At 36.6% G+C, this 14,654-nt stretch overlaps 1 protein-coding gene across 1 annotated transcript in view; it reads right to left on the minus strand.

Annotated features, from left to right (window-relative positions):
* Window positions 1–821: 821 nt before the first annotated feature.
* Window positions 822–14,654, minus strand: part of Malrd1 (MAM and LDL receptor class A domain containing 1) — a 602,817-nt gene continuing 588,984 nt past the window's right edge. Inside the window, exons 39-40 of the mRNA XM_076572692.1 lie at window positions 3,223–3,298; window positions 822–1,116 (exon numbers count right to left, since the gene is read on the minus strand). Coding sequence (XP_076428807.1) covers window positions 1,033–1,116; window positions 3,223–3,298 — 160 coding nt within the window. The 3' untranslated portion in view covers window positions 822–1,032. The remainder of the gene's footprint in view (window positions 1,117–3,222; window positions 3,299–14,654) is intronic.

Below are 14,654 nucleotides of genomic sequence, written 5' to 3' on the forward strand. Positions count from 1 at the left end.
GGAAAATGTTTGCTGGACATGCATGCTGGAAACTAGATCTGAAGTGCAAGCTGAGGATTTTCTGGGTATTAAAACATGACACACAGGATAAAAGTTATCCTTTCTTGTCTTAAACTTTATTCTTTACACACAATTAAGCCATTGTCTCATCTGTAGTGGAACTAGCCCTAGAAGAGAGTAATGAAAGTTGTAAACAACTGGGGTTTTTGCTGAGATAGTTGAACAATGAAAAACCAAACTTATGTACATTGTGCACATTTAATTTCCTGATACACATATTTATTAAAGTGGAGATGTTACACTTATACCATTTGATGCCTCTTAATTTACACTTTGGCATTTCATGTCTATGTAAAGTGTCATGATTATCTGAAAAACATGGGTTTGGGATTAATTATCAGATGCTTTCCAAAATGCAAAAATAAGTATTGATTAGGGTTACCATCATTTGCCCATTCTCATGAGGTTGCAAAGGGAATGAGCTTACCTTTATTTTAAAGTCTTAGCAAAAAGAAACATTTAATACTCTTTTATATTCCAGATGTGAAACAATGTGATCATAAGTTTCAGAGATAACCTCTGAGGCCTATAGAAAAGCTTGCCCTATCTTCCCTGATGTACTCACCAATATATTTTAAACTTGCCTTGATTTATGACTTTCTTTGTTTTGCAAAATTGTGAAACCACTTCCAATAACACACAATTTAGTGTAACCTAAATCTTTGTTCTCAGGCCATGGCCACTCAAATTTCGCTCTAAAATAAACTATCTTTTAGTCCCTTAAAAATAAATGATGAGGATAAAATAAAAGGAACAAACATTGATTAGGCAGAATGTTTTATTGAAGTACTCAGATATACAATGAAGATTAGGAGCTTTTTGTGATTCCATGGACACATTCAATTAATCTGCAAGGAGCTCTACTTCAGTATGTTGTAATCACACTAACATTTGATTTTTTTAACCTCATATAGAGTCAGTTTAGTGAATGAAATTTTCTATAAACACACATTGAATGAAACAGTTTTGATGTTATGATTTGATATGATGAGACGCCGTTTCCAGGCTTCCTGATGTTGCACCATAAAATGGATTTGAGAAAGAATAGATGGAATTCTAAGGAGGAAACACATTTAGAAGTTTAGTATTTTCTAGAGTAAGATAGGAAGCTTCTGAAAGGATCATGAAGAATGAAGCTTATTTCTAATTAATATCACAGTAATGATAACTAGAGTGCCCTGAGCCTTGCCCCAGCTCACACTGTTCTTTATAGAAATTCTGATTTAAAAATACAGTACCAAAAAGAGCTGGACAGAACTACAAAAGCCTTATTTACATGGAAGACAACTGGAGTAGGTTGAACACTGAATATATTTTGATAGTATCAAGAAAATACTGCTACATCTTTAGGCAAGATATCAATGTGTTCTTACAACTGAAGTTTCATAGTTAAATTAAATAATAGCTGTGATTTGTTTAGGAGATCATGAGTGGGTTGGGGAGCACATGTGGTAAGAAAAATTACAAAAACGGCTAAAGGTTGAACGTATTTGATGGTGGCTGATGGGTGATTGAGTTTTGTTGTTTGTTTTGTTTTACTATGCTTCCCAAATAAATATCATTATAAGGCATTTCTGCATGGGTTTTGAATATTGTTTTAGATAAGTCTATTTTCTTTCCTGTCAATTAAGTTAAAATATATTTAATTCATTTTCCAAAACAATAGAAACAGATGTGACAGGATTTCTTCTTTAGTCATATTTAATGAATTGAAAGTTGAATTTTAAAAGAATGTGAAAAGGAAAGAAAATGAAATTCTGAAGTTTTGCTTTGAGGGATCAATAGGAAACTGCAGGGAAACCTGCATGAGAGCATGTTGAAAAGTGGGCCTTGCATCTACACCTCTCGCTGTGCATTCTGGGAGGCACACACCCAAGTACTATAATGGCTGTCTTCTCAGGAAAGCAAGGAATGTAGGGCACCTTCTTAGCTACTATTTACTGACTGCCTATTTGCTGAGATACTATCATACAGATTTTCACATTTAAAGCTTTTCATTTTAATTATTTTTAGAATTTCCATTTACCAGACACCAAAAGCTTATCTAAGTTGCAGATAAAAAGACCAAATTTTCTTATCTTCAGTACAAATATACATATATTTTGTTATGTCTTTCTTATTCAGTTGATTAAGTATTGCATGTCTGTAGGTATATATTATCAATTGAGTAGGGATATGTTTGATGTTTTCACTGAATCATTCACATAAATTCCTTCACAATCAGGGAAATTTCCTGCTTCTTCTTCCACTGTTTTGTTTGTTTGTTTGTTTCCACCTAAACAAAACTAAAAGTGTACATGACATATTTGTTGAAGAAAACATGAAAATGTAAAAAGCCCACACTTATTAGTCTTCAACACATCATACAAATGTCCTGAAATGTTAGAAACTGTCTGGCTTGACCCTTTCGTGCTCATTTTCAATATCAAGACCAAAAAAAAAAAAAAAGAAAGAAACAGTTGATAGATTATTTTACAAAAATTAAGCAGGAGGAGGGCTGGAGAGATGGCTCAGGTCTTCAAAGCATGTGCAGCTCTTGGAGAGAACCCAGGCTTGGCTTCAGCCTCATGTCTGGCCCTCAAAACCACCTGCAATCCAGCTCTGAGTGCACATCCTTCTGCCTACCCCTGCACTCAGGTGTGTGTGTATTCCCCACACAAACATGCAGACATGTAACACATATAAAGTAAATATTTTAAAACGTAATAAGAAAAAAACCCAAGCTTTCTATATACTTATTATTGAGGCTACAAATAAGCCAAGATGCTCAAGGAGCAGTTACTGGGAATAGCTGACTAATGATCCTCATGGGTTAAGTTGATATTTTCCAGATTTACCAGCTCTCTTGGAGGGGGTACAGTGACCACAAAGCCATTTAACAGTGAACTGATTTTACAAGCAGAATCAAACTGTCCTAAATGGAAAATATCACTCACTTTTAGAGCTTTAAATGATTTTTAACCCTCAATTGAAATAGAAATAGTCCATTAGAATATTTCTCTTAGCCATGATGTAGAAATGGTTCCAAACACAACTAATTGGTGGTGGGTAGGACGTCTTTGTGTGTGTGTGTGTGTGTGTGTGTGTGTGTGTGTGTGTGCATGCACACGTGCACATATACACATTTGCTTCTGAATCAATGTGATTTGCTTCTCCACTTACCTCTGTTTTCTCTGGGTTGATGAAATTCCCATAAAGTGGATTGACAAAGGCACAGTTGCCTCCCCCTTCAGATTTCCTTAAAACAAAACAAAACAAAACAAAATAACAAAAGGACAAAACAGGCTCACAAAGACTCAAACGCTAGTGAAAGAGCACTGGTTGTTTTATTTCCTTATTCATTTTTTAAACAGAGTCTTGCTATGTTGCCCAGTGCAGCCTCAAACTGTCCTTCCTTCTGCCTTAACCTTTAGGTGAAGGAACTATAGGCATATATCGCCTTACCTGGCAATAAATAAGTATCAAGTGCTTCACAGTACTTATTCAGGTCACTGTTAGAAATTTTTGAGAGACACAGTGTCTCGCCAGCATACTTATTTTCATCAATATTACCATAAAATATATTTTTTTCTCTGCAGGACACCAAGGAAACCATATTCTTGAAAACAAATATAATTTGATCTCTTGAATATTTAGATCCAAATAGACTCTGGCAAATAAAAGGGGTATAAGTTGATTTCAATGTTGACTTCTTAAATATTGCTCAAGACTTTCTAACAATGCAATATCAGAAGGAACAATGTAATGTGACACTGTAATATAGAAAGCTTGCCTTGGACTCTCTTAGACTGGAAATGCCAAACCACATCCCGAGACCACACCTTATGACAGTATCTCCTGTAGAAATCTGTAGACCATCAGTCAAAATATCTAGTAGTTTAACCAATAATCTTATATTTGAGTGTTTGAGAGTTTTGCTTTAATTATTTTTGCATGTATCTGGTGTGTGTGTGTGTGTGTGTGTTCACATATGTGTGGGAACGTGTGTGTTATACCCATGCACTTATTTGAATCTTGTATGGAAACCTAAAATTGATAGAGGAAGTCTCTTTTGATGACTCTTCTCTTTCTTCATTGAGGCAGGGCCTCTTTCTTGGCTCTGGAGCTCACCATTTTGTCTAGTTTAGCTAAGTAAGCAGCTTGTCCCTGTGGTTCCCTGTCTCCCTACCTTCCAGTCTACAATTATAAGAAGGTTGCAATGCTCACCCAGCATTTACATGAATTGGGGGATCTGAACTCTAGTTCTCTACTTTGCATGGCAAGTCCTTTACCTACTGAGTCATCTGTTCAGCCTCTTGAGGAGTTTTTCATGTGAGTATTTCTTTTTATGTCATGGACTAGATCTGAACAATTCAGCATAACTGAACTCTTAAACGATTTCTTTCTTTTTATACTTTCTATTCTCATTGGAAGACAAGCAACTCTGGAACAGCTGATTAAAAAAATGACACTCACAACAGGAACAAAAATAATACAACCAAGGACTGCTCAGTTAAAATAAAGTAAAAATCCCAAATACTTGCACACATACACAGGGGTGGGGGGTGGGCAGAGAGAGAGACAGAGATGGGTGGCAATCCTGGGATGATTACCATTGTCTTAACAGCAACCAAGAGGGAAAAAGTATATGCTTTAATATTTTTTGCCTTATCAGGGTACAATGTTAATTAGTAAGTTTGTCAGTATACGCCCATAAATACTAAAGAAAAAGACTAATCTCTTAATGATATTCTGTTTAAAGTTTCTAGAGGCTAGACCTCCTATTACCATCTACCCAAACCACATAGTCCTTTCCTAAGCAGCAGAAGCATTGCAGAATCTAACTTGGGTAATGATGTTTCCTTGGAAACACATTTCCACACAGTGTCAATATTGTCTAAGCATGCTACTGCTATTGCTTTTTAAACCATTGGGTTAAATCTGTCGAGAATAAAATAGTTTACTGTCATTAAGACTACATTTGGGTAAATGACAAATATACCTAGTGCAGATTTTTGTGGGACATAATTTGAAAAACAGCTATATATCTAACTTTAAATAATTCAACCATCTATCGGTTAATTCCTTAACCCACTAATGGAATATTAGGAATTGCTCCATTTGACCTGGATAAATTCATTTTCAATCTTCATGTTTGTTTCAATCTTCCCAAACCAGTCCATGTTACATTGTCAGAGCAGTATATTCCGGGCATGCACCTAGGCAGGACCACTCTCTAACCAGTGACTGGCAAGAGAATAAAGGTTGTTTTGAAATGTGTCAAAATGCCAAAGCAAGAGCTGGTCCAGTACAGATTGAACATGACTTAGCAAGTATCAAAACAGAGTAAAGCTAGGAAGTAGGAAATGTGAGGCAGTCACAGACAGCAGACCCTGAAAACAGCAATGCAGTCTAAGTTCAAATTGGGAATAAAACCAGGGAGTAGAAGCCGCTTAACTCTAGTGCTAGGCAGGACAGATAGTCCAGGGACTGGGCAGGTGACTAGAACCTGATGGACCAGGCAGGGTGACACAAAAGATGTTTCTCTAAGACAATGGCTTTTGGCTTGGGACTGATGGAGCTTCAGGCAACTCAGAGATGCCAGGCAGAAGTTGATAAAAATCCCCCCATCATCTAAATATGTGGAAGGAAGCAATTATTCTCCTGAAAAGATTCTTAAGTCTTAAATAATTTAAATTTTTTTTTCTGCTAAAGTGAAATATACAGGTGGGGTCTGCATTTCAGGGGTTTGATGACTGCCTGCAAAGATGATAATGTGTGCTCTAGGGTATGGCGTTGTAATAAACGGGCATCCGTAGGGAGTGGCGCAAGGCAAGTGGTTGCAAATCCTCCTACTTCAAAGCTGGTGTTTCTTCCCAGCCTCAAGCCATTTTGTTTGTTTTTCAACCAAAGGTATGGCTCCTATTCTTGAGAATTCTTGGTTCTTTTGGTTAAATATTAATATCTTTCCTATCTATATATATTAAACATCACACATGCCCTACAGATAACACCATTAAGTTAATATATTACTTCACACACTGTACAAAACTTTTTAATGTTGGTAGCCCCAACAGTAATCTAAACACGGAGTTACTTGTAATATTAATCCACAAATATTGTAAAGGAGCAATGATGAAAATGAAAAAGAATGAAATCAAAACTCATCTATGTTATAGCAATCAACATGACTTTGTGGTGAATGTTTATATTGTTTTGAACAGCATTATTAGGATATAATTCATATGCCATATAATTCACACATTTAAAATCTTTGTGTCTGTGTGTGGGGGAATACATATGTATATATATGTTCACTGATGTAAATGTAGGTGCTCATGTATGTCTAAGAGAGTCTGTTATTCACTGTTGTGTAAACTGGGCTAGCTGGCACACAGCTTTAGGGAGTCTCCTGTTCCCACCTCTAATTTCACTGTATGAATGCTGGGATTGCAGACATAGGCTACTACATATGCCCGGCTTTACATGGGTTCTGGGGATCTGAATATAAATCTTTATCCTTGATAAGTAAGCATTTACCCACTGAGCCATTTTTCTAGTCCCCGATTCACACAATCATATGTATAAAATATACACACACTTCAATGTCATACGATAATATTAATTTTTTATTAAATTTTAGTGGCTAACATAAGATTATGGTCAATGTAGCTAACATTAACTTGCCAATGTAACCAATTTGAATTGTACACTTCACTCTTATCAATTACATTCCTAATGTTATGCGACTGTCAGTATTATCTATCTCCAAAATGTTTTCATCACTCCAAATAGAAACTCCATAATCATTAAGCAGTAATGCACAACTAATTGCTGGTGCTTTGGAGAAATTATCCAGCTATGATAAAACATTAGGGCACCAAATAAATAAATCTTTGCCCAGGCTGAAAGGAACAGAAAGGAGACAGTGACACAACTGTCACGCTAAGTATTGAAGACTGGCTTTTGGCAGGTGACTGGACAGGAGTGATAGGAAAAGGCCAGTTAAACCCCTCACGCACTGTAAATTTATCAATTAATATTTGATACACTGTTGTACTTTCATAATTTGTTTAATTACCTTTATGATTAGCAAGAGTATCACTTATAAAATTTATATACATAATTGCCACTTTTATCAGACGTGGCTTAATATCTTTGTTAGCCTTGGTTGTCTCATTTCATCTGTCTGTCATTTTACATGCTGGTGAAAACGGACTGGCTTCTAGGTCAAACCCACTGAACACCTAGCCCTTTTACTATTCCATTTAAGCAAAGATGTCATAATATATTTACATTAAAAATACGCTTAGGGGCTAGGAAGACAGCTTAGTTGGAAAAAAGCTTGTCACGTAACTATGAGAACCTGAATTCAGTTCCTACAATGCATATGATAAGGGCTTATGTAGATGCTTATAATCCCAGAGCAGGGGAGGTAGAGCCAAGTGGATTCCTGAGCTAACAGAACAACCATCTTAGGCAACTTGATGAGTTCCATGCAATGAAGGAACCTGACTCCAAAGGAAAGAAAGATGTGAATGGTCTTCTGTGGCCTCCATGTGCATTCATGCATGCACTGACATGCACACAGAGACATATGCACACACAGAGATATATGCAGGAGTGCATCTCCTGAAAGCAGGTTTAGAAGATGGTTAGGGAGAACCTAGCTCAAAATGTCAGTATAAAATTTAAAACAAAAGGGAACAGCATTTCAGGAACATGGATGGTCTTTTCTGTTAATCTCCAAGGAGACATTATTACCAGACTTTCCCTGTCCTCCTGAAAGCATGCAGAACCATACTTTCTTGTTATTCATTTCAATCTTTAATTTATTTTTAGGTTAACATGTAAGTAATGAGGGTCATTCAGGCATCTTTGTAAATATGCTTTTATACTTTGATCTCATCTTCCCCTTTCCATCTCCCCTATCTCTCTCTCCATCTAGTTGGTTACCTCCCCTTGTTTCCTATTACATTTCCGTTGCCCTCTCCTTCCCGTTTCCATTAAGATACTCATTTCCCCTTATGATTCCCTGTCTCATTTTGTGATCTACAAACACATATATAAACACTACACACACACACACACACACACACACACACACACACACACACACACACACACTTTAAATCGAGGCTTTTCATATAATAGAAAACATTAGGCTGCCTTGTTTCATTTGACTTAATGGTTTTTAGTTTCATCTATTTTCCTGCAAATGTCATGGTTTCATTTTTCTTTATGGATGCATAAGATTCCATTGTACATATTAACCACATTTTCTTTATCTAGTTATCTATTGATGGACATCTAGGCTGGTTCTAGTTCCTGGATACAATGAATAGTACAGCTCTAAACACAGATAAGAATTATCTCTGTGGGATGATGACTTACAGGCATTTGACACATAATCAAGACTTACATAGTTGTGTCACATAATGGTTCTCTGTTTAGTTTTCTGGAGACTCTCCATGCTGACTTACATAGTGACTGCACAAGTTTATATTTTGCCAGCAGTGAACAAGGAGAATCATACTTTCAGGAATTGATATACTTGCAGTGCAGACATGAAAATAATTTGAAGCAATTACCATAGTGATTTTTCTATTAAAAGATATTGCCTGTGTACATAGTGTGGTAGAACTGGCTTCCACTAATAAGATAACTTCTATATATTGTTTCTGAGAATCCAGATAATATTTCAAGTTCCCAGACATGAATGCTGTTAGTTCCCAGGTGGAAGGGGGATGCTGGGATGATGGTGCTGACTATGGTATTTTTTTTTATTATTTCTTTTCACTTAATGAAATGCATCCAATGCTTATAAATCATACAGCTTATGTTAAATTCTCTACAAGAGTAAATTCTCTTACAGTGCTGATCAGTGCATGGTTCATCCCTCTAGAATTTCTCTTTAGAGGGATTTTTGTAGATATGCTAAACTTTCTTAGATGCACTTGTTACCAGTGCCTACTACACATTGATACCTAACAATTATTGAAAACTATTCTCTTTATTATTTTTTTCTTCTTTTGACACTTTTTTTCTAAATTACCTTCTTTTCTGCATAGTACAAATATATGGACAGTGGGAGAAAGTGGAAAGAACCGGGAGGAATGAAATAGCACATGGGAATGAGATCATATATTTATTCACCGTGTGACAGGAGCAGGTCATGAAGATGCTAGAAGTCAGATGTAAGCAGGACCGTCAGTTCCACAGCCACACTTTCAAAGCGAAACAAGCCAGGTACTCAGAAGCACAAGCGGCATTTACATGTGAAATCTGCTGCTGTCATCTAGCACAAATGAGCAACAAGTTCAAAACATTATTTTAAGAAGGCAGCAGGAAGTGTGGCACAGTGCTTTAATGTCTTTGAAACTACAATGCTGAGACTATGCCAAGATATGTTTAGGTAAAAAGCTATGCAGAAAAAAAAACATTTGACAAAGGATGAGAGGAGGTTCTTTAGAGGTCTGGAAGCTTGGAAGGGACAGAGAAAAGTTAATTCAGGAGACATTTTCATCTGTTCATGTTTGTATATATTTAAAAACTAAATATCAGGGACTGGGGCAATGTCTCAGTGCTTGTGCTGGATAGAAAGTATGAGGACCTGAGTTCAAATCCTCAGAATGCATGTAAAGCTGGATGTGGTACTTCACTGTAATCAGAACACTCCTATTATGAGACAGGAGGCAGAGACAGGATACCAAGAGGCTGGTATAAGCAGTGGTGAACAATAAGAGACCTTGACTTAAGTATGTTAGAAAGTGAAGACCATATGCAAGGTTGTCCTCTGACATCCACATACATGCTGTGATGTATGTGCACTGGCATTCACACATATATACATATACACTCAAAGGTAAAACAAAGTCAACATCAAAAATGCAACACTAAATCTATCATGAGAATCCAAAGATAGAATAAAATTGCATGATGCACTAAGATATTAAAAAAAAGAATAGAATCTAGTAGAGATACATTTTCTCACTGATCTATAAAAGATCTAGTGATCTGAGATTGGATAAAGGAAAATGATAAAGGGTTAGGAGGAGAATGAAATAATCCAATATCAATTATTTGGAAATACAGTGGTTTTACTTTTTTTTTTTTTTAAAGAAATAACCTGTGTGAGAGAAAGAAGAAAGTGAAAAGAGAGAGAGAGTTGGAGAGAAAGGGAAAGGGAAGGGCAGAAATGGGAGGAGTAAAGCCAGACTACACAGAAGAGAAGGGAAGGAAGAGGGCCAGTTTGAAAACACAGAGATAAATGGGGGGAAAGATCAATGAGCTAGACGTTTTCATTTCCAAGTTCTTAAGGCAAAACATTTGGTAGAAGTAGTTCAGAGTGAGCTAGATTTGCAAAAACAACTAGAAATGCCAGAAGATGGAAAAGAAAAGATTCATCATTAGGGTCATGGAACCCAAAACACACTAAGACACCAAATTTTGCTGAACTTGCTCAAATGAGATAGCAGCTGCCATGCTTCTCTCTCATCTTTTCATGCGGGAAATTAATATGTTGACCACAAAACCTGTGACTGCTTAAAAGTAAGCTAGCCACGATGGAGCAATTTCATGGGAACATGCCCAGGAATATGGATGCAATTATAAGCATACAGCTGACCCGAGTTCCTGTAACCCAACCTTGAGTAAAGTGGGGCTGTCAGTGAGAGCTTGGTCATCACTCTACTTCTCAAGTGCAGTGTTAGTGAATTCACAGACACCTAACTTAAACCAGAGGCAGGGCAGGGGACTTCCCATGGACATGAATTTGAAAGCACACCTTAAATATTTCCTGACCAGGTAAAATTACTAGAGGATAGTATTTAGATTTATGGAGAAAGGTGTCATCACAAGTTATCAAAACATTAGCTGCAACTCCCACATCTAACAATACAAGCTTGATTAAATGATGACAGCATTGTACAGCCCTGTCAATACTTTAAAAATATTTAGACAAATTAAGCAAAATTTCTTAAATACGGTCTATGAACCACTGTGTCTGAAGACCCCCTTCCAGTGATCTCTCAATTCAAAACTACTTCCACAGTAATGACAGAATACAAGGGTAATTTATTATTATTTTTTATTATGACAGACTTTTTATTGTTTATTTTCACTAACAGTGACTGTAATGGATAGATACCCTGACCATCTCTAAGCACTGCTCAGGGCCATGGTATGGAAATGTACATTGTTTTCTTACCACCACAAGCATGTGATAATTTTTAAGAAGTCATCTTGATTTTATTAAAGCAGTAACTATTATTAATCATATTAACTCTCAACTCTTAGCTACATGCCTTGCTATGTTGTTGAAAATATGTATGATGGGCACATGGAAGGGAAATATGCAAGTACAGAATATAGGCATATGTTACATCTTGGGAAGGAATTGTAAGATTGAGTTGCATGCTAAACTAACAACTTATTTTTGCAGAACAATGCTTATTTTGAAAGAATGACTGACAGAAAAAAATGTGAATTTTCCATGTAGTCAAGCTTGGCCTCAAACTCACCATCATCTTCCTTTCTCAGATTCCTAAGTGCTGTAATTACAAGTGCAGGACTATATCACTAGCTTTTCAGTAGATTTTTGCTAAGCTATATCTTCTGAGAATATTTTTTCTCATCTTTTCCCTCTATGAATGTGATAATTTAAAGCTACACAGTGTTTAAAATTCAGTTCTCAGAAAATGCTGCTGTTTTTATATATACATCATATATTATACTGTACATTTTAATGCTTCTTTTGGTAGTATATAAGATATTGTTAAAGTAAATAAAATATAGTCTTAAGTATTTCTTAGTTTTAATTTCTACTATAGCACATTTTGGTAAATATAAACCACGTTAATGAAAGCTCTTGGGAGTCCTCAATAACATTTGAAAGGGTAAAAAAATATATCTTAAAAAAATCAAGAATGGACAAAGTAGAAAAAGTCAGATACACATACCAGTGTTGAATTATTTAATTATCTATAATTCACTTGTATTGATTAATATAGGGTTTTTAATAAACATTTTTAACATAAAAAAGGAAAAAGCAGAAAAAGTTCATTTGTACTAATTCTTATTTAGAAGTGACAGGTGTGTATAAAGTTCAGAAGACACATCATGATGTTAGTATCATGGGGGGAAGATTATGTAAATGTAAAATTCTTTCTTGCCTTTGGTGTTGGTTCCTAAGTATGATTCCCAGTGTGGTTGTGAACCAGAATCTCTGAGTCGGGTGATATTAGTAGAGCTCAGAAAGGGTCCCACAGTCCTTCTTGTATATGAGCTCCACAGCATTTAAACAGCAGATAAAAATCTCACTGTTCATGATTGACGTACCCATTTCCCCCTAACCCACTCCCATAATCCTCCCTTTATCATGTCTTATCAAGCTACCTGCTAACCCTGCTGCACTGCTTAATTTATAAGTACGTTGGAAATCCCAGACTCCCCAGTTTGTTTTCAATGCCTTCCTCATTGGCTGGAAACATTGCCAACTTCAGAGTCTGACTGATGGATTCTGTACTTTACTTTGTATTTGTTATTTACCCTCCTATCAGGCCTTACAGTATCTTCTCTTTTCAACATACACTGGTTTCCCAGCTGTACTGCTCTACATGAAATTTCATGTAATTTCCTTTCTGACCTCTCATGGACAGTTTTCCTTTCTGACCTCTCATGGACAGTAAGTCTCTTTGGTTGACATGTTGCCTTGTTTATGACTGTCATTAGTTATTTATTACCTAGAGGGTTTTTTCTAATTGTTTAGACAATGAAAAGTCAACAACTTATGTAAGAAATTTTAAGAAAAATTGGACATTGTGGCATTTGTTTTCTTACATACAACTTCAAGATTAACTTCCCATGGTCAGAGGCCTTTTCAATTTATGTGAAAAAGAACCCATTAATCAACTATCTGCTGTAAACTCAGGGAGCAGTTTACATATAGCTTCTGTTTCATTATGAGATAATAGAAAACCAACAGTAAATGTTTGGAGCTGGTGATGTGACAGCAGTAGAGTTATGGCCTTAACATGTAACACACACACACACACACACACACACACACACACACACACACACACACACACACACGGGGATGTGTTTATAAATACCATCCAAAAAGTTGAAGAAAGCCCATTAGTTAGTAGTCTAAATAAAATACATCATTAAAGAAGAGTTTAAATGTAATTACCTCCATGGGTGGATAATGGTGCCCCTGGAAGGCAAGGGTTACTGAACAGGAGCTGCAGTGGAAGGCACTGGATCTCTCCGTAGTGGTAATGGAGGACCCAGAATTCTCTCAAGCAAACCAGAGCATTGCTATTGCTCTTGGTTCTCCATCATGACTACATTATAATGTCCTGTTGCTGAAGACAGCACACACTTTAGCTGTGGGACATGCAGAAATCAATCTCAGACAAAGTGGGAAACTTCCTTCCTGGTGATTAGCTTCCACAGTGCTGGGCCGTACACTGCAGGATGCTACAATTGTCTCACAGCACTGGACTCTGCACATTAGAATAAGTGTGTCTACTTCCCCAATAGTGGCATGGCTGTTCTGGGCCAGCTAAGCACTTTTTGACTGGATTTGAGCACTACTTCATAAAACTTAAAGAAAGAAAAGAAAAAGAAAACAACAACAACAACAACAAAAACAAAAACAAAAACCCCACATAGTTGAAGAGGTCATAGATTCTGGAATATTACTCACTTTCATTAATTTGCTCTAGGATCATGGTCAAATTGTCTCAGATACATGCACACACACACACATACACACACATCGGGCTGTTTCAACCATGGGCAGAAAAGCTTTTTTTTTTTTGTGAGCAACAGTTAATACATAGGAGCATAATTAGACAAAGTCTCGAGAAAAAGAGACTGAGTGCTCAGCCATAAATGGGACATCTTCCTCAAACCCCTGCTCCCTGCCATGCCTGGGGCACATCCCAAAGGAGGTAGAAAGGCCTAAGTGGAAGAGTGAGGAAGAATGCTGTGAAATGCTATCTTCTAGACATGATATGGTTGTTGTACTTATCATCTCACAACACCTTGGGTTACCTGCAGAAGACCTGAAGAAGATCAAGTTGAGCAAAACTCTTGCATAAATGGTGGAAGTGCTCTCTAGGCCCAGTGCTTTCTGAGGCACTATTCTAAGTTGATAGCTGCTGCAGGAGAGAAACGCATTCTTTCTGAGGTTATGGCTCCTGGTAGGTTTGCTAGGCTTCATAGATGATCCCCTGACCTGATATGGGCATCAGTAATTGGACACAGTGTTTTTTTAAAGGTCATGAAGACATGTTGGAGGAGATGAAGAGAAATGGGAGAGTTGGAGGGGGAGATATTGGAGTTGAATATGATCATATTTCATTATATATCTGTATGGAATTCTCAAAAATAAAGAAAAATATAACTTAAAAAAGACATTATTCAAAGAAAAGGAGACATATTCCATTCATCTCATATCAATTTCTACTAATATTTTGTGTTTTCATTTCATTTTTCTAATGATCATTTGCCTTATAAAGACATTAACCTGTGATAGTTTGGGAATTAAAACCAAATCCTAGCTGGTCCTTCTGCACACACAGCTTGAACAGCTCTATTTTACA

Source organism: Peromyscus maniculatus, chromosome 5 (assembly GCF_049852395.1).
Source record: "Peromyscus maniculatus bairdii isolate BWxNUB_F1_BW_parent chromosome 5, HU_Pman_BW_mat_3.1, whole genome shotgun sequence".
Classification (NCBI taxonomy): Eukaryota; Metazoa; Chordata; class Mammalia; order Rodentia; family Cricetidae; genus Peromyscus; species Peromyscus maniculatus.